This window comes from Syngnathus acus, chromosome 17 (assembly GCF_901709675.1).
Source record: "Syngnathus acus chromosome 17, fSynAcu1.2, whole genome shotgun sequence".
Taxonomy (NCBI): domain Eukaryota; kingdom Metazoa; phylum Chordata; class Actinopteri; order Syngnathiformes; family Syngnathidae; genus Syngnathus; species Syngnathus acus.
Window position 1 is genome coordinate 9,779,755 of NC_051102.1, and position 19,535 is coordinate 9,799,289.

Genomic DNA, 19,535 nt, shown 5'->3' on the forward strand with positions numbered 1-19,535 from the left:
ATCTCTGGTGAGTCTGATGTATGTTATTTATTGTGTGTGTGTTTTGCCATGTCATTAGATAAATATTGGGCAGCGTTAGCTAGGAAATCACTTCCTAGGAACTTTGAGAGCTTGGAATATTGCATGCGTGTCAAAACAAATCACACCCGAGATTTCCCAGTACAAAATGACTTGGTGTGGACACGATGCTTATCACCGCACTGGAGGATATTTAACATTGGTCATAAAAGTGAGGCGAGTCCAGTTGACTTCCTTCACAGGCTGCTTTATGGCACTAATTGCGTTTGTTGTACGGGTATGCTATTTGATTTTGACCAGATGGCAATCAGACCCTTTGGTTCAGGTGATATGACTTGTCAGTGAGACTGGGAACGTGATTGATGCGTCACATAGCTGAACACTTTTTTTTTAATTTAACAACACTTAACTAAAAATGCATTCTAATCTTAAGACGTCAATTGTTTTAACAGATAATTTAATGAGTGGATACAAGCTTAATAAAGCATAACAAATACATGTACATAAAAATAATAACCTCGTACAGTATTGCCAGGCTAAATAATAATAAATAGTCAACAACACAATCGACTTTATATGTGTCTGTCTAGCAATAACTACGTGAAAGAACAAAAAGTGCAATTAAGGCTCTGAAAGGAAGGCATTATTTGAGTCCGTGCTGAGTCTCCTTGTGCCTCCTGAGGTCCACTTTCCTCTGGAAGCCTTTTGTGCAGAGGTCGCAGGCGAAAGGCTTGAATCCTGTGTGCTTTCGGCTGTGCGTGATCAAGTTGGAACTCTGGCTGAAGGCCTTGCCGCACACTTGGCACTTGTGCGGCTTCTCGCCTGCACGCAAAAGGAAAGGCGTCTTTCGCATGTCTCTTTGCTGACCGCGATTTTTCGAACATGTTTTGTACAAGTTGTGCTACTAGTAAGAACAAAGCATTTCCGTGTTTACCTGTGTGGATGAACGTGTGCTTTTTCATGTCGGACTTCTGATGGAACCTCTTCCCGCAGTACTGACACGGGTACGGCCGCGTGTCCGAGTGGATGAGAAGGTGCGTGGACAGCGTGGATGAGCGCTTGAAGCTTTTGCTGCAGATTTTGCAGCTGAAGCTTCTTTCCTGTGCATGCAAGATATATTTCGTTTTTCACACAAGCAGACATGCAAGCCTCGGTTTTAAAGGGAAGTTGATCTTTCACAACCTTTGAGTCACAGCACATCATTTACATGAGAAAAGATTTACACCGCCCCACCTTATGAAAATGTCCACAAACGTACAGTAGATATAGAAAGTCTACACCCCCCCCCGTTCAAATGCCAGGTTTTTGTGATAAAGAATGAGATCAGGATAAATCAACAGGGGTGTGTAGACTTTTTATATTAACTGGACATGTGCTGCAGTATAATGCTTATCTATCAAATCCCGTGATACTCCCAATGTATTAGCCACATACCTGCGAGTGTACCGCCCTGTGTTGGTCCAGGCTGACCGCATGGCCGAAGGTTTTACCGCAAATCCCGCACTCGAAGGGACGCGTCCCACTGTGTGACCGCCTGACGTGTACCTCCAGGCCGTGGGGCGTGGAGAACACCTTTTGGCAAAAAAATGATTGACCTCAAGGGAAAGAACCGACTTGCTGCCATCAAGTGTATCTATCTTTCTATCTTTGTGTTATGGCAGGTAAGGTAACATTACCTTGTAACACTTGAGGCACTTATAGGAGCCTTCAGGATCGATCTGGTTGATGCACATAAACTCCTCTTCACTCTTGATGATTTCAGACCCATGCTGCTTCTCTTTTAGATCCCCAAACATGTCAGCATTCCTCATCCCGCACATCCGTTGGATTTGGATCGGATCTGAACAGTCCTGGTAGCATCCTTTGGTCCGAGATTCTGGGCGGCCGCGCTGCAGCTCCAGCTGGTGCAAGCGCCGGTGGTACGGAGCCGGGACCGTGTCCCTCAGGTCTGACACGGGATAGGAGGGCCAGGGGTAAGCGGGGAAGAGGGACATTTTGAAGTGGTGTCCGTCCTTCACGGTGGGTGTGGAGCATTCCTCAGAATCTGAAATGGTGTCAAATGTGAGTGGAGAGGTGCATTTACTGCTGCTAACTCTTCAAGCAACAGATATTTGATCACAAATAGTGCAGCAACACATGTAAACATTGCGTAAACATTAATACATTAACTACTCATTCGCATATATTCTTTATCCTCTACAAAGAAATACTCATCATGGCTGTGATACTGCCCTCCGGTGGCCAAGTCGCATACACCACAAGGAGCCACAATTAATCATGATGCAAAAAGTGAATAATTCTTTGTGTTCCATTGAATTGTGTTATTAAGTTATGTTTTTATGATAAGGCAGAGTGATATTTTCCTGATTCAAAATTACATTACAAAATGTTTTGTTTTGGGGATGGAGAGTGGAACAGATTAATAGCTTTCCATTCATTCCAACAGCCAAAGAAGATTTGACACAAATAATCTAAGATTTAGCCATCTAGAGAAATAGAAAAAAGTAGAAATGGAATCATCGTTCATTGCATTATTGAGTAAGTCATCTCTTCTATTTTTTTTCAATAGTTTGAGGAAATGTGTGACTCAAACTAATGCAAATTTGCTCCTCACATTATGAGAAAAAGTTTTATTTATAAACCTGTTGCCTAAATTGTCCTCCAATTCTGGAGTGACAAAACTAAACATCCTTTTATTAAGTTTTGATATGGAAGTTAAGGTCAACTGTTAAAAGTTGTCTATTATACAATATTTTATATTCATCATGTTTATATTAAACACAAGCATATTCTTTCTCTTTAACTGGCGATGTATTCCATTTTGATTTAGGTCTATAGTGACATGGTACAATGAATTAAATGGGAAAAAAATAGACTGAAATAAAATATAATGAAATGGCATGAACTGAAACATCATCAAAAATGTGATATGGCCGATTATATTTCATTTTGATTTTGGTGCTTATTTGATACAAATCGATACAAGTTAAATGATTTAAGTTAAATAATTAGCACTGCATTTTGGTAGCATAAAGGACAGCATTAGTCTAAACAAAATAAATACATAAATAAAATCATGCGTTATAGCCAGTCAAAGAGCGAGTAAATAAAAATAATAGGAAAACAATGTGAAAACTAAAAATGAGATTTTTGGACTTTGTGCTATTTGCAATTTTTATATTGGAGCAAATAACCTACATTTCTTAGTGTTATGTATACTATTTATATATACTATTTTATTTTGTAAACCTCAACATTTTAACAGTTTACCCTCATCTCCAAGTCTAAATTGAAAGTTTTCACGATTAGTAATTATGCCAGTTTAGCTTGTCTGTAAATTTCGGTACAATTTTTAAATAAACACGGCATAATTTGAATGAGACCTGGAGAGTAGGACGGCGACGGGGGACGCCACAAATCACAGTCCGAGGCTCTGTCGCTCGCTCCGTAGCTCAGCGGCGAGCTGGACGGCAGTGAACCCGGGGACAGGACCTGGGGCCCCGGGGACAGCCTGTCCGTAGTCACGGCCTCCAAACTCGAGTCCGCTTGACATTTTGTCTCTAAAGTTACCAACAGAAGACATTGTCTTTTTAAAATCGATTCCTTTGATATTGAATTTAAAAATCTCGTTGATTGTAGGTGGAATACGAATTGGTGCGTGATTCCGTGCGTAATTACGCATGACCAACCTGCGCTTATATGAGCCAGAAGCGTATCCAAACCGACGTAGACGTCATCCAGATATCGGGGCTGGTGGTAGCTGTGGGCCCGCTTACTCTTCACCAGGAAAGACCTCGGCATCTTGCTTACAGTGAGTCAACTCTGTGTGTACTGTGTGTACTTGTCACTACCTCTCACTTGACCGGAGTGCGTCTAAGCTCTTTGAGCGATTTGGGGTTGGGATTTTTTTTTAGGGCCATTACGCATGCGTAGAGAGACCGCAGTGCTTGCCAGGTGTTGCGTGGCAGGTGGCCAAATCTCCTCCCTCCTAGAAGCTAGAATGTACACACAGGTACATTTACTCATGGTTGACTAAATCAAAATCAATTGATATATATATATATTTATATATATACACACACTCGGTCAGAGCCATCACATTAGGAACCGTTATTTTATGCTCACTATGTTATTTATTATTGTTTTTGACGTGTGCAGTAGCCTATGATTACTGTTACTATGATAAAGAATCAGGTTGATTTTTTTTTTCTTCAGTATTTTATTCAAAAACTACCACGTTGTGAAATATACATTATGGTCATAAGTTGACCACAATGTGTATTTCACGACATGGTTTATGTGTCTAATTATTTATTATCGGGGTTGCACTTTACTGTAATGTATGACTGCATCACGTTATAATGATATCTAAGTCTAATAAAATGAAAAACATACATTTACAATGTTGTGAAATGCACTTCCTGTACATTGCAGTTTTAGTCCAAAGACAAATAGAGAGTAAGTGACATGTGAATACAATCAGACCTAAAACGAGCTTGTGTGTGTATCATGGATGACCCAAGCAGGTTGATCCATAGAGGCCTCGTTGTTTGGCTGCTTGTAAGGTGATCCTGTTAATGAGCCGGTGGCCCGGTCGGCAGCCTTGCGCAACAGCCTGCCGGTGGAGACTTGAGGTGTAACTTTACAGTTGCTCTGCTTCATCTTACCAGCACTGACTTCAGCCTGATTGTTTTACACTATTAAAGCCCCCCCCCCCCCCCCCACACCTGACGTGCACTCAATTAGCCTGCCTTGCCGATTGGAGTGGGACACAAATATTAACATTTGTTAAGAAATCTGTCAGTTTCAAATCCTATCAGAGATTTGGGCTGTACGGCCAAGGTCAAAGTGGTGTGGATTTGTGTTCCGTGTGGGAAGCGAGGTTGTTTGATGCAGCTGACGCAAGCATGATATACAACACATGGCCCCGTACTCACAGTGCACTGATACTGCAGCCGACACACACACACACACACACCAAAGATGCCGACTTGTTTTCAAGGGATGGTGCTAAAGTCAGCTTGATTTGTTGCTACAAAGCAAAGAAAAAAATTGATTTACTGCATTAAAATTGGGAATAATGCAATTAATCTGTTCCCCACAAAACATCACCCAAAAAGACTTGTCATAAAAAAATGGAATGTGAAAAACTAAACTGCATCTTAATAGACATTGTGCTTCTCCTCTTGGTGTGCACACCTTGGCCACTAGGTGGCAGTACAACAGGTACATCGTGATAGATGGAAACGCTAACAACAAAGCTGCAATAAACGCTGTTTAAATGTTTGGAATTATTTCAGCTTCAATGCTAGTTTCATTAGCCCATCTGTGGTGTTTTGCATAGTGTGTTAGCATTAAGCTAGTAGCCTTACATGAGATGGAATATTTGAACGAGAACTGGCAGCAATCCATACTCTCTGTGGAGGCAATTTTAAAGCAAATAAATAAATGATTCTGCCTGATAAGCTAGCTACCAAGAGCCTTCATGATTTTAATAAACACACACAGGATTTATGAACCAAAAGCCTGAACTGTCAAACTGATCCTCCCTGGTCGGAGTTTTTGTTTAGTCCGTTTGTCCTGCATCTCAATGCAAACCACAAATCGCTATCTCATCCTCTCACAGGTTCCTTTGACTGCTGCAGCCTCACCGCAGACTGGCAACCGCCTCAACACTCCCCCCCCCCCACCACCATCTCTGCACGACACTCCATTCTGATTTGAGTCCTTTCCCCCTGTGAGCAACCTGCAATGGTAAGTTGGGCGTTTTACTTCAGTCAGCATGAAAAACAGAAATGGAATGAATTCGTACAATTTCACAGCCAACCTTTCAGTTGGCCCAAGTGCAAACCGCAGTGTGAACGCAGTGAATATGATTTTCTGGATGTCGCTGACCACCAGACACTTGTTCTTCTTTTACACAGGAGCTGAGTTTATTTCTTTTGCATGCACACAAGTATCTGTATCAGTACTTTTCCCACCTCTGCTCTTGGATTAGTTGACCCAGCATAGGTCAGATCCTTGAAAGTGTGAACAACGGAAGAAACACTCCACACCAAACTGGATGCTGGGATTTATGATTTAAACAGTCTACAAATCAGCCCCCCTCATCCATCACTGTGATCAGCAGCTCCCCTTGTTTGCAAGCAGCCCGTTTCTGGTTGTAAATCAACCCCCCCCTTCGGACCTCATCCAGGGAACGTTGGAGTGTGGATGTGAAGAAAGCTGCGCGCTACTTCCTGGTCATTGTGTGTCTCTGTGCGTGTCTTTTGGATAGCGTTGCGGGGGTGTTTGAAAGGTCAGAGGTCATGACTGTGGCTCGTTCATATGTTTATACAGGTGTTTATTTTCTCTCAACAAACTTTGGTATATTTTAAGTCGTACCGTTTGCTGTGTAATTGCTTCAGCAGTCAGATGACTGGAAATTTGCTTTCTCCTAATTGTGAAATCAGTTCTGCAGAAACCAAGGTTGAACATCTTTGAAAAAGCGTGACTTTGACTTTTCTTATCACTGTATGAGAATGCCAGCGAATGACACGGAGATACTTTATCTGACTGCAACTGTAAAGCAGAAGATTTTTGTTCTGCTTTTTGGTTTAATTTGGTTTTGTCAATTCATCGTTCATATTTCATCATTTGATTAAGGAAAGATTTTTGTAGAACGCAGAGAGCATATAAATCCTATTCTGGCCTTCCTCCATTGGTGCTCTGTGTACTTTAGATTTCATTTTTTTTAAAAAAAGTGTCATTTTTTAAATCTCTAAATGGTCTACTGAAGTCGAAGCGGAAGCTCAGAAGGAATAAGACCCTTTCCGTCACTGGTCCCAAACTATGGAATGACCTTGCAAATGCAAAAGTCTGTAATATATCGATTTTTTGTTTAATTCTGTCTCAATAATTGAAAACAAAACGGAACAACGCAGGAATGGTGTGTATGTTTGTATTGTGCTGCCCTCTGTTGGTTTGTCGTGTTACCGCCAATGCTGTAGGGGGCGCTTCTGTGCCGTGGCGGCCCTCGATTAAATCATCGGCTAGTTTCCGCTTCACTGTACCATATATTGTCGTTGAATCGGAGTGCAAAAAGTTAAAAAACCCTTTAAAATGGTGAGTTAACCTTTATAATTTTTAACGATTTTCAACCCTTGTGTATGTATACGTGGGGATTTTTATGTTAAACGGGTGTTTGCGGTGGTTTGGTGGTCGGATGGCGTTTGATAGATCCCGAGTGTTTCCTTCCAGCGTGGCATTATCATCATCGCTGGACGAGCTGACCTGATTTGAGCAAAACCGTGTTTGGATCTGAACGCTTCGGTTCTTTTCAGGGTTTCGTGAAAGTGGTGAAGAGCAAGGCTTACTTCAAGAGATATGAAGTCAAATTCAGGCGAAGGAGAGGTATAAATGAATTCCCAACTTTGCAAATGTATTTGCTGATTTAAAGTGCAGCATGGAAAGTACAGGTGGTTTTCAAATGTAGGGGAAAATAACAATCAAGTACAGATATATGACAAATCTACTTATTATTTGTACTTGAGTATTATGCATGTTGGTTTTCTGCTTCTTGTATGCCCACCTGGTATCTATCATTTAATAAAAGTATATATGCTGAAATAATGATGAGCACGTTTAAACAACAAAGCGAAAAAAAAAGAATTAAAAAATCAAATTGACTGTGTGTACGTGTTCATAAATGCACCCCAGTTGTATTTACCATTTGTCGAAGTAACCATTTTGTGTTCCAGAGGGCAAAACGGACTACTATGCTCGCAAACGCCTGGTTGTACAGGACAAGAATAAGTACAATACACCCAAATACCGATTGATCGTCCGCTTGTCCAACAGGGATATCTGCTGCCAGGTCTGCTGTGAGAAGACGTGAGTAGGTCTCAAATACTCTGATGACTCTCTTAACTATTACGTCTCTTGACAGATTGCCTATGCAAAGATCGAGGGAGACCACGTTGTGTCTGCCGCTTATTCCCGCGAGTTGCCCAAATATGGCATCGCTGTAGGTCTCACAAACTATGCCGCCGCCTATTGCACCGGACTGCTGCTTGCCCGCCGGGTAAGAATGAAAGCTTTTATGTTCCTCGCTATTGTTGCATCATTTCACACTCATGTTAAAAATAAATGAATGTGACGTATTTGATTGCAAATGAGTTGGAACGCTCAAAGGGGTGTTCTCTTTGTCCTAGCTGTTGCACAAGTTCGGCATGGATCAGGTGTACGAGGGTCAGGTGGAGGTGACGGGCGATGAGTTCAACGTGGAGAGCGTAGACGGCCAGCCGGGAGCCTTCACCTGCTACCTGGATGCGGGCCTGGCCAGAACCAGCACGGGCAACAAAGTGTTTGGAGCGCTGAAGGGGGCGGTAGACGGAGGGTTGGCCATTCCTCACAGGTCAGTGGTCGATGATTTCTGGAGATCTTTCCATTCTTGTGGTGACGGATTGATCCGGTGGTTCTTTGCATCTTGATGATGATCCCAAGCACGCTGAGCAAAACGTAGTTGGTCCTTCGTTTGCATTGGCTGATGTTTATTGTCCTTTCAAGACGGGGCTGAGAGAAGCAACAGAATCATCCGAGCTGATTTGATCAATATCAATTAAGTCAGTCTTTTACTGTCTTTATTACTATACCCATTTTTAAATAAACAAAGGGTGGATGTGATAATGGAAATCTTAATTGTAAAATCTATTTTGAGCATGTTCGATAGTTATGCACGTCACTGACTTATTGCATGTAGATCAACAAGGATACTTTGTACTAACTATGTTTGACCAAATAATCCAAATTGGATCCTGGATTATTAATAATCCAGTATAACTCATTTGGTTAGAAAATCTATGCTGAGGTCTCGTCTGCCCGTCATTCACAGTCTGAAACGCTTCCCTGGTTACGACGCCGAGAGCAAAGAGTTTAACGCCGAGCTGCATCGGAAGCACATCATGGGCATGAACGTGGCCGACTACATGTCGTACCTGATGGAGGAGGACGAGGATGCCTACAAGAAACAGTTTTCGCGCTTCATCAAGAACGGAGTCGCACCGGACACGGTACGAATTTTCTCGCTTGTGGGCAGTCCAGCCAAAACACAAAATGGCTAGCTTCAGTGAATTGTGTGGGAAATTTTCCCTAGCGACTGTTGAACAGATATTGCATGAGATTTTTTTGCACACTTTTCAGATCGAGGAAATGTACAAAAAAGCGCACGCCGCCATCAGAGCGAATCCCGTTCACGAAAAGAAACCCAAAAAAGAAGTCGTGAACAAAAAGAGGTGGGTTTTTTATGATTATTTTATGAGCAAAATCCATCATACTCCTGGTGATTTTATTTTTTAACTGCCTGCTGAGCTCTCATCCAACTATTGAATATTAATGGTGCCACTCTTTGCTCTTCTCTGGGGCAGATGGAACCGGCCCAAAATGTCCCTGGCACAAAGGAAGGACCGCGTCCGGCTGAAAAAAGCCAGCTTCTTACGAGCGCAAGAGCTAGAGGCCGGGGACGGGTAGCGCTTTGGCGCATCACAAATAAATCTACAGTAGTGCAAAATAAACTTCGGTGTTTGTCATTTGATAGTTTGTGGAACGAGCGCCGTAAGTTTATTTTAGTCGCGCTTCATCCTGAAATTTCACCCCTCAGCTGTTTAGTTTTCCCATCTAGTGACTCAAAAAAAAGAAACCAGGCGTGCGATTAAAGACAGCAAAATAGTGTGTACTGTATTTGCAGTTGTGCAAAATCATGCAATGTATTTTTCAGTTTGAACATCTTACTCCACACAGCAGCATTGAACACTCCTTCAGCTTTTTCCACAGATGAATTTTCAAAAGTTACTTCAAAGGACCTCGTGCATTCTTTGCCTTCAAGTGCAGCCACAGATCTTCACTCAGCACATTCGGACAACTACTTCACGTTTTATGGCACAGTGATGGGTGAAACCCAAAACGGATGCAGTATGATAACGAGCTCGTTCTTTTTCTCGAGAAAAAAAGAGCAGCTAACATTCACAAATGATTATAAAGCTCTGTGATCTGTGAGTTAATGCGTAGTCCAAATACTCAAGGCCCAAAAAGTGTCACAAGGCAACAATTGTGCTTCTATATTGTAGATTGACCGCCCAGTTGCTTAGCAAAGTCCAAAATGTCCCACTGAGTACCAAATCCAATAAAAATGTGACAGTGAAGAAGCATTTGGCTTCAAAATGTGGAACAAAACCATCATGAATCACTGTTAGTTTTGACACTTCCAAAAAAGAATTAGAATGGAACATCCACAAGACATTTTTCCATGAGTACCTAACCCGCTAAGTTTCAACATATTCATGAGTACGTTGACAAAAATAAGCATGCAAAAGTCATCACATTAAATGGGGACCTTACATTTAGTTGATACTACACAAACCCAAATTAATTAAAAAAATTAAGACACGTGAATTAGAGTGTTTTCAGTTTTCCCAATTGTGTGTGTGTGTGCGTGCGTGTGGTTAATCTGTTGTGATTCCTTCCGTTCAGCTCTTTTGTTATTGAACAGTTGGACAAGTCCGTGCAAAAGGTGAGAACTCAATTGACATTTTTGGATGAGTAGTGTAATGCTCTAGTATCACAGCATGGTCAGATGAGACGCGGTCATGAGTCCTTGGTGTGCGAGATCTGTCTCCACAGCAGAGCCTTCAAGTTGTTGAGAAGCAGCGAGTGCTCCATGTTCAACTGGCCAGCGTCGCCCTTGAGGGCCATGCAAGCGTACAGCTGCCTCTCCAGCTCCTCCCGCAGGGTGGATGGCGCCCCGTGCAGCAGGTAGTCCTTCAGCGTACTGCACGCTTTGGCCAAATTGGGCCGGACGGGCTCCTCCCTGCAGCGTTTCTCGACGCCGTCGCACGACGTCCGGCAGTCTGCGCCGTACACGCAGTCGGCGTCTGTCACGCAGCGCCGCGCCCGCATCCCCCGCCGGAACTGGCTTTCCGGCACCACCGCCCGGGCATCGGTGAGACGCAGCTCGTGACCGTCGGTGTAGCCGAAGCGGACCGCCGCCAGGTCGCAGATGAGGAAGCTGCCGTACGTGCCGTGGAAGACGTCCTCCACCAGCTCCAGGAGACCCATGGAGATCTTGGCTTTGCGAGGCCACGAGGGGGTAAACCACTGGTCCATGGTGCGCTGTAAGCCACCGGGGACCCAGGAGACCAGCGGCCAGGGGACCGAGAAGCCGTACAGGGGCTTGTGAGGAACCCTTTCGGTCATGTAGAGGTCGCCGCAGTAGCCGAGGAGGCGCGGCGTGTGCCCGCGTTCCTGAAGCAGCAGGCCCAGAAGCACCTGCGAGAAAATTCAAGTCAACGACTCAAGTACAAGTAGCCAAGTGATTGTTGTTTGCTCGTTCCCAACACTACTACAATGCAAATATTGATGTTATTTGACCTCATCAATCTGCAGGAGGGCCCACGTGGAGCGAGCTTCCGGCAGGGACACTTTTCCGTCTTTGTTGCCGTCCGCCACGGACAAGATCACGTTCACCAGGGCGCTGAGGTTGGGCTGATCTCCGAGCTTGGACTGGAAAGGTCACGCACACACACACGTCATCCATACGTAGCGCCGCCGATGACATTATGATTTTTCAACCAATTAAATGAAATCATTTCCCACCGCTTGGGGATCAACTGTATGCGTTTGAAAAAAATACTACCTTGATGTGATTAAAAACCATTTCTCGGAACTTCTCCACCGACGTGCCTTTGGTAGGAGTATCGAAGATAGGCACCTCACGGTGTGGCTCCGGCTCCTCGCCAATCTCATAGTGCGCCACTTTCCCCAAATGACAGCGAATGATCCCTTCGTGATCTCCCCAACTTCCGGTGTACACCTGATTAAAAACGGCAAAATATTTGGGTTGATTTTGAACAAGTTGTGAATGTGGGTGATAAGGATAAACTTTGCGGATGGTTCCCCACCTGGTTGTTCGGGAGCGTTGACAGACATCTGCTCATGTAGAATGTGTCTTTGTCACACAGGCTGCTACAGGCCGAGCCATCAATGATTCCTCGCTTGTATTTGTCACACTTGAGGGCAAAGAGCACACACACACACACACACACACACACACACATATACCAGTCTGTCAAGTTGATCCACAAACAAGTTTCCAAAGACCACAAATGAATCAGTCAAATTGTCTTAGTCAGAAACAGGTCTGGTAAGCACAACTAACCACCTGCTACCTTAACCAAAAATTTGGATTAAGATATTTATTTGCTGCTTCCTATCTGAGCATTTGTTTAATTGTGTTCCAGAATAAATGCGTCATTTCCAGAGTAAAAAACGTATACTGTGGACTCGGTCACAAAAAGGATTTTAAAACAATCAGGTCTAAGGTGTGTTTACCTCGTGAACCTTAACCAGCATCTTGAAAGTTGATAAATGAGTTAAACTGCAATTACCATTCTAAAGGCCTATAAAACAATATTGATGACCAGCCCGACGTATTGTGTAAGAACATCAACGAGCGATCACAACATTGTGGTGTGTGCCATTTAATCAATAAGAATCCCACAACGCGGTCGCAACGAGCGGAAGCTAATCGATAACTCACAATGGCGTTTTTGCACTGGTGTCCTCTGCACAGCTCCGTGTAGGCCGAGTATTGCACGTATAGTACCCAGCTTCCCACCAGCACCGTCAGCCAGGTGAGGAACAAGTATTTCACCCTTACGAAGGAAATACGAGCCTGCAAAGAGAGAAGAGCAAGAACATGACTCCAATTTTCCCTCGCATCTCTTATCTTGAAAATGTATAAGTCAAGGTATCACTAAGCGCTAAGCACTAGTTCACCATGTTGTTCTGTTTTTGGTACCAACCCTCAGGAGTGTTCAGCCGACTATGGCGGCAAAGACAAAAGGCCATCGGTATCATGTCCGCGTGTTGCCGAGCAACCTGTTGTTCAGAACCCCGAGGAGGTTTCAACATAGAACTGAACACCAATGACCGAAATTCTTCCCTCTCCTCCTACCTTTTGACATTTTGTAACCGTTTTAGTTGCGTTCCTTTGTGTCTTTCATCCTGAATGCTTCACTGTTCTTCCTTTGCGGTGTGAGAGCTGTCATGGTGAAGTTTGTCTTGCCTCAACTCTCACCTCTTCTCACACACTGCACTGTTTGATCATCTGGCCTGGATTGACGGGAAACTAATCATTTGGGTTTGAAATATACCTTGAGTGACGTCAGACATGACACCACTCACAATGCGCAGACTCCAATGCTCTCTGGGTTGATTGATCAAATCTGACCCTGCACTTACAGTTTTATGTTGAAACGAACTCTTAATATCTCGGATGTGATTATTGAAGCTTTTGGGTCAAGAGCATTAACCGAGGAACGACTCGATCGTTTACCTCCTGCCAGCTGTCAGGCCTGACAGATTACACACAAAACACACACACATCCAAATATACAGAGAGCTGTCTTACCTGGAAATAGAATGACCTCTTCACCCAGGCCCGTGGAAACAGTGCCTTCGCCATCACAAAAATAGATCATCTCAAAACTGGAGAACATCAGCCACCGCAGGATCAATTGTCTCGCCTCGCATGCACAACGAATACAAATGATGAATGCACCTTATTTCATTTAGCAGATGTTGCTTTTTGTGCGATGCGGTGCTCTGTCTGTCGGCACATTCATGGCAGCTCCGGGAGTTGCTTTTCCCAAGCAAACCCAAGTTTCCCAAGCAAATCCGATCGACCCAAAGGCAAAAAAACAGCAGCGCAAGATTGGGTCAGTGCGCAGGCGCGGTGAGTACGAAGCAGTATCTATATATTTATTAAAAAAAAAAGGTCATTTCTAGTCTGCATGAAATCAATTTAAAATATGTTTGCTAGAGTACATTTATCTGCGGCTCCAATATGTCAAAATGGAGATTTCTGTTCATTACAAGCTGTTTCAGCGTGAGTTAATTTCCGTAGTCTTTCACAATAAAAGCAACGTTGTTCCTTTTGTACTTCCGTTAAAAGTAAAGCCACATTTCATATGGTGTTTTTTTTTCTTAGTAACAACTGTTTGATCTCACGCCCTCAACCCCTTTTCCATAACCCTGGTCGGAAATAGTTTGATGGGGTAAATGAAATTATTTCTAGAATGCAAATAAACGGATGAGGAAGCGACGCGGTTGTTGCAACTCTTCTCTTCCCACAATGCAATAGCCGAGCCGTCAGCGGGAAACCAAAATGGCGAACATGCTCGGGGTAAATGAGCCGTTTGTTATTTTCTGAGAAAGAAGCAAAGTCCAGACGTTTGGGTCGCTCTCGTTTGTTGCAAAACGAAACAAATCGAGGTGACCCAAGAAACACGAGAGCCACACGCGAATACTGACTTTGTTTACTACTCTCGTGAGCCGTAGAAGCGGAGGTGCCCGAATGAGGTATTGTTGTCATGTTTTCCTGTAATGTGGGGGTGTTGGTCCGACTCACTAGTCTAGTGGTTTACTTTAAAACGTAGCTCATTGGATTAATTATGCAAACACTTCGTCTCTACTTGCGGCTCCAACCATGAAATAATCCGAATTTTGCTTCCTCATTGTCACCTTTAGCCGGGCGGTTTTCAAATTTTACATGTGGCTGAACACTAACAACCATTCAAACAAAGAGGCAGTCCTGAAAGAACATCCGAATAAACAACGAATCTTTTTAAAACTTATGTTCTGAACTAAAGTGCGCACAGTCGGTCCATTAATAGCAGTTACGAAACGTGTGTAATACAAAAATTCAAGTAACGAAGTATAAGTACTGTAACGTCTGTACTGATTCGTCAGTGTGACAAGAAGGTGCTTTGAGATTAAAAGACCCCCCTAAATGAGAGTTTACGTACATGTTTTACATTTTTATTTACAACACATCAAATACTTAGGACCAAATGGTTGTGATGTCACTTGATGGTTAAAAACCAGTAACACGCAAAACAGGATGAAATAGTTATGTAAGAAATGCACGGCTCAAATTATTAACTAATATTTAATATAGAGATGGGGTAAGTGAGCATCACCTTTATATTTTATGGAGTGAAACATTTCAGAAGTTCCTGCTGCTAATGTTTTTTGCTAATCCATGTCCCCCCTGCACCTGTCCATCCCCAGAGACTCGGGCGTTCTGAGTCATCTGTCCGTCCATCCGAGATCCCACCCCTCACGGCAGCAGGCTGTTCCCTTGTCCCCCACGAGGCAAGAAAGGGTGGCTTATGGAGAGCAGGACCGATTCACCGAGGGACAGGATGTCTTGGCCCGCTGGTCAGATGGCTTGATCTACTTGGGAACAATCGCTAAGGTTAGTGTGCGAGGACGAACATTGACACCTTGACTTACGAGTGTCCGAATTCATTTTTTTCTTTCTCTCCCACACAAAAAAAGAAGACAAAATTGATTGAATCGTTTTTCCCGACTCTCGCAGATAGATCGAGACAAGCAGCGATGCTTTGTGGTGTTTGAGGATCGATCCAAATCTTGGGTTCTCTGGAAAGATATTCAAACAGGTAAGCAGGAGCCAATTAGTTCTGTACTTTGAAATGTGCCATATAAGTCAAAATATTTCAAATAATTGATTTTTCCATTGATTTCAACTTTACTCAATACGTCCCCGTATTCTCAATCACTCTTTTGTTACTCTTAACACGTAAAGTATTTGGCTATTTCTTTGGCTTCAAGTATTTATTGATTATTTTTATTGTTGTTCAATTCAGGAGACGAAGATGAAGACGATGATGAGTACGATGACATCGTGTGCTCCATATGTCGGCATGAAACCTCCGAGGAGCCCAATGAGATAGTCATTTGTGACAAGTGTGGGCAAGGTATGCCTTACATTGGGATGGACCGGTAAGTTTTCTTTTTTTTGGTTCACTTTAATAATTCTAATGTGCTTGTCGTCCTTCAGGCTACCATCAGCTCTGCCACTCGCCCATCATTGACGCTGCTGTCATCGACTCGGACGACAAATGGCTTTGCTGTGAATGTCAGCTCACTTCTTTCCCAAAGGTACAGCCAGTTTAGAATTTAAGGGCAACAAACCGCATTTATCACAAGGAACACCCTTTATTTATTATATTTATTTGAATAATTATTCTTTTTTTGAAGCAGGAGGAGACAGAAACCATGGATCTGTCCTTCCCATACGCACCGGAGGAACTGGTGTGGGATGAAGACCACCGGACCAACTTGCAACAGTGCTACTGCTACTGTGGAGGGCCAGGAAAGTGAGTGGCCTGACGAGATGAAATCAAATTTGTCATAGCAGGAGCCCCCTCCATGCAATCGACGTTTTCGTTTGTCTTCTCGTGTACCGTATGAAAATAGCTGGTACCTGAAGATGCTGCAGTGCAATAGTTGTGAGCAGTGGTTCCACGAAGCCTGCCTCCGTTGCTTATCCATGCCGATGCTTTACGGAGACAGGTGAGAAGATTTATTAACAGGTTTCTAATTGATTAGCCAGACATCAAATTCCAGAGCCACAATACTTTCATCGTGGTCCTTTTTTTTTTTTTTTTTTTTTAGCCAAATGTAACAGCATTTGCTTTTCCTTTGCCTTCAGATTTTATCTCTTCATTTGCTCCGTTTGCAACAGTGGACCTGAGTATCTGAGCCGACTGCCTCTCGGATGGTAAGATACTCTTTCCAGGTTTTCGAAATCACAACGTTAAAATGTGCTTTGTCGCCATCTACTGGCTGTACGGGCAAAGCTTCAAACTTGACTCCCAAAATGGAATCGAAAATGAAATTGTGCTTGGATGTGGCTACATAACGAACGGAAATGCTGCAGGGAGGATGTGACACACCTGAGCCTGTACAACCTGACAATGATCCACAAGAAGAAGTACTTTGATTCCGAGCTGGACCTGATGACCTACATCAACAACAACTGGGAGCTGCTGCAGCTTGGTGAAGTAAGGACCATAATCACAGGTTGCATTTTAATCAAAGTCAAGAAACCTTTCGACACAGTCTGACGTTTGCTCTTTTGAATGTACGTTTTGACTTCCACACCTTTTAAAACCTGGATTGTCTTTGTTGTAATGTCAACAGCTTGCCGATAATCCAAGATCAACGCGATTTGCGTATGTTCTTGAGGCTTTAAACAGCAACACAACCAAGTAGGTTCTCGTTATTTTTGTCGGCCTGCATTTCTGATACTGAAAAAAAAGGCCTAAAAGTAACCCTTCCTTTTTTGCCTCTGCTAGGTTCATGTCAGGAAAAGAGGTAAAGAAGAAGAAGCACTTGTTTGGGCTGAGGGTTCGATTCCCTCCCACTCCCCCCAGTGGAGAGCATCCAGTAAGCAGACTGATGGGGCGCCCCTCACATGGCATCAACTCAAACAAATCGCTGTCTGGCATGAGGTAAGATGCTTTATACTACAAATAGATCTGATGTTTACGTCGTATTTCTCATATTAATGATGAAACTATTTTACTCTGCGTGAACTGTTAACTTTTACCATCTTCACTAACCAGAGCACAGAAGAAGTCCAGAAGGAGGAAGCAAGCAACTCATTCACTGGAGCGGCAGGCCAAACGCAGATGTTCCAGTGAACTCCTGTCCCAGGTGTGTACATTTGTATCTAGTAGTGGGCAGGAACTGCACATAGTTTGACAGAAGGCGAGTATTACTGTATTGTTTGTTTCCTCTCGGAGGAAAAACTTGTCGTACAAGAAACGACAACTTGTTTTGATCATCTGACAGGAACTAAGAAAGCCCACAGCACTAGAATCTCCCTCACTGGAGCGCTTTTCGTCTGTCAAGTAAGGGAACATGCTGCAAATTACAAAGCACGGTCTTTCGGATGACCAATTCTCCAGTGACTCATTTGAACGTTTTGTCTTTTTCGTCTCTCTCACTCGGTGCTCCAGGAGCGAGCGGTCTTTACTGTCATCTCAAACCTCAGACGCAGAGTCGATTGGCGCCCTGAGCACCTCGGAAACTACCTCAAGCCTCTCGAGGCCGTCCAGGTAAGCCGGCGACGTCAGCTTTGATGATAGAGAGGGAGGGGCCACTTGTGTTTGAATAATAATAACCACTGCTTTAAAACTCAACTGGTGTGATCCTATCCCTGTAGCCTGTGCAGCTCCAACAGGACCCAGACGACGACTTCCACCCTGCCCCTTTCCCCTCCACCCTTAAAAAGAAAACGCGGGCGGCCGCGGCGGGTCCCGCCGCCGCCGCACAACCCCGAGAGTCTTCCGCTCGGCCAAGCACACCCCGTCCCTTCCGGCGCAGATGTTGCAACTCCGCTTCCGGGACTGCACTCTGCAGACATAGTTCACGGCATGGACCCCAACAGCCAGCTGTCCCACCTCAAGAGCTCAATCAGCACCTATTTTGGTGCAGCGGGAAGGCTGGCTTGCGGGGAGAAGTACAAAGTGCTAGCTCGAAGGGTCACCTTGGACGGCAAGGTGCAGTATCTGGTGCAGTGGGAGGGCGTCACCGCCTCCTAGACTGGCGTCTTGACCGCACGCCCATCTTGTAATCAGAGCATTAGTTGTCGTTCTCCTTATAGCATAATTACCATGTGTCATTTTTCAGAACGGAAGGGAAAATGACAACACATTCATCAAACATGAAGAGTTCGGTTGCGTAAATTCCACATTACTGTGATAACTGAGAATGTACCCAGACATTAAGAATTTATATTTGGCAAACATATTGTGGTTTTTTTTAGGTAAAAAATGACTCACGCAATTATGCTAATAGGCTAACGAAATATGTCCCTTTTCAGTTTATACTGGAGCGTTATGAAGCTTTCTGTAAAGCCTACTGGTTCAGTGCAGCTCACTGTGAATAATACGTTCAAACATATCTACAGTTGGTATGTAAAACTTTGTTGCTATATACGAGGCTTTGGCATATTTGTATCTCTTTGCTCTTTAGCCGTTGTTTTTTTTTTTTTATTGCTTTACTTGGAATGTTTACAACAAGCCCTCAGTTATGCATAAAACTGTTCAATGCACTGCTCCTTAGGCTTACAAAGATATGTTTTATTTTTAAGATCAGTTTGTATTTACTTGTCAATTTCAAACCAGCTGAGTATAAAACTACATTTTATTTCCCACGGAATGTAGCCCGTTTAACTTGCCAATCTGGGTCAAGAATAAGGGGAAGTTTTGTTTTGCCACTGATGTTGCACCGTGAATCTTTTGTGTCCACTTGGATAACGTTTATTTTTGTACAGTGCAGAGTTATAATGTCTCTCTATACTTGTATTCTTGACAACAAAAGTTCTTCAGCAGGCTGTGTTTAGGCCATTCTATAAGACACGTGCGTGCATTGTGCTTAATTTCAGGCTCCACCTTTTTGGCAACTGAATACTTATTTTAAGTGGTGTGATTTAAATCTTTAAGGACCTATAACGTTTTTTTCCCCCCTTGTTTTGATAATCAAAAAATAAAAAGTGAAAAAACTCCAATTTGTCCACTGCGTTTAACCCATCCCCATGTGATTTTGATCCAGAGAGGGGAGACCCAATTCCAAACCGTTACACTGAGTGCCAAGCAGGGAAGAAATTG

General features: G+C 43.5%; 4 protein-coding genes across 7 annotated transcripts; 2 read left to right on the top strand and 2 right to left on the bottom strand.

Annotated features, from left to right (window-relative positions):
• Nucleotides 1-264: 264 nt before the first annotated feature.
• gfi1aa (growth factor independent 1A transcription repressor a) lies at nt 265-3,889 on the bottom strand. 2 transcript variants are annotated; one of them, XM_037276155.1, is made up of 6 exons: nt 3,708-3,889; nt 3,402-3,578; nt 1,695-2,062; nt 1,453-1,590; nt 953-1,118; nt 265-840 (listed from the first exon to the last, which is right to left on the bottom strand). In XM_037276155.1, exons 1-6 carry the CDS (start codon nt 3,817-3,819, stop codon nt 662-664), a joined length of 1,140 nt encoding a protein of 379 aa, XP_037132050.1. In that variant the 5' UTR covers nt 3,820-3,889; the 3' UTR covers nt 265-661. The 2 variants fall into 2 exon arrangements, with proteins under 2 accessions (XP_037132050.1, XP_037132051.1); XM_037276156.1 differs by lacking the exon at nt 3,402-3,578.
• Nucleotides 3,890-6,997: 3,108 nt separating this feature from the next.
• rpl5a (ribosomal protein L5a) lies at nt 6,998-9,566 on the top strand. Its single transcript, XM_037275853.1, has 8 exons — nt 6,998-7,122; nt 7,341-7,410; nt 7,758-7,873; nt 7,946-8,080; nt 8,211-8,413; nt 8,891-9,068; nt 9,199-9,290; nt 9,423-9,566. The coding sequence occupies exons 1-8, from the start codon at nt 7,120-7,122 to the stop codon at nt 9,523-9,525; spliced, it is 900 nt and encodes a 299-aa protein (XP_037131748.1). The 5' UTR covers nt 6,998-7,119; the 3' UTR covers nt 9,526-9,566.
• A 140-nt stretch (nt 9,567-9,706) lies between these two features.
• dipk1aa (divergent protein kinase domain 1Aa) lies at nt 9,707-13,928 on the bottom strand. Of its 2 annotated transcripts, XM_037275852.1 has the most exons (7): nt 13,613-13,928; nt 13,463-13,539; nt 12,590-12,724; nt 11,952-12,059; nt 11,687-11,863; nt 11,422-11,553; nt 9,707-11,319 (listed from the first exon to the last, which is right to left on the bottom strand). In XM_037275852.1, exons 2-7 carry the CDS (start codon nt 13,514-13,516, stop codon nt 10,639-10,641), a joined length of 1,287 nt encoding a protein of 428 aa, XP_037131747.1. In that variant the 5' UTR covers nt 13,517-13,539; nt 13,613-13,928; the 3' UTR covers nt 9,707-10,638. The 2 variants fall into 2 exon arrangements, with proteins under 2 accessions (XP_037131747.1, XP_037131745.1); XM_037275850.1 differs by having other exon boundaries at nt 13,463-13,928.
• A 249-nt stretch (nt 13,929-14,177) lies between these two features.
• On the top strand, nt 14,178-19,432 carry mtf2 (metal response element binding transcription factor 2). Of its 2 annotated transcripts, none has more exons than XM_037275848.1 (15): nt 14,178-14,412; nt 15,124-15,310; nt 15,434-15,515; nt 15,723-15,833; nt 15,917-16,017; nt 16,117-16,235; nt 16,336-16,431; nt 16,571-16,639; nt 16,799-16,922; nt 17,062-17,129; nt 17,217-17,372; nt 17,487-17,577; nt 17,716-17,774; nt 17,883-17,981; nt 18,089-19,432. In XM_037275848.1, exons 1-15 carry the CDS (start codon nt 14,408-14,410, stop codon nt 18,465-18,467), a joined length of 1,746 nt encoding a protein of 581 aa, XP_037131743.1. In that variant the 5' UTR covers nt 14,178-14,407; the 3' UTR covers nt 18,468-19,432. The 2 variants fall into 2 exon arrangements, with proteins under 2 accessions (XP_037131743.1, XP_037131744.1); XM_037275849.1 differs by having other exon boundaries at nt 16,120-16,235.
• The last annotated feature ends 103 nt before the right edge of the window (nt 19,433-19,535 follow it).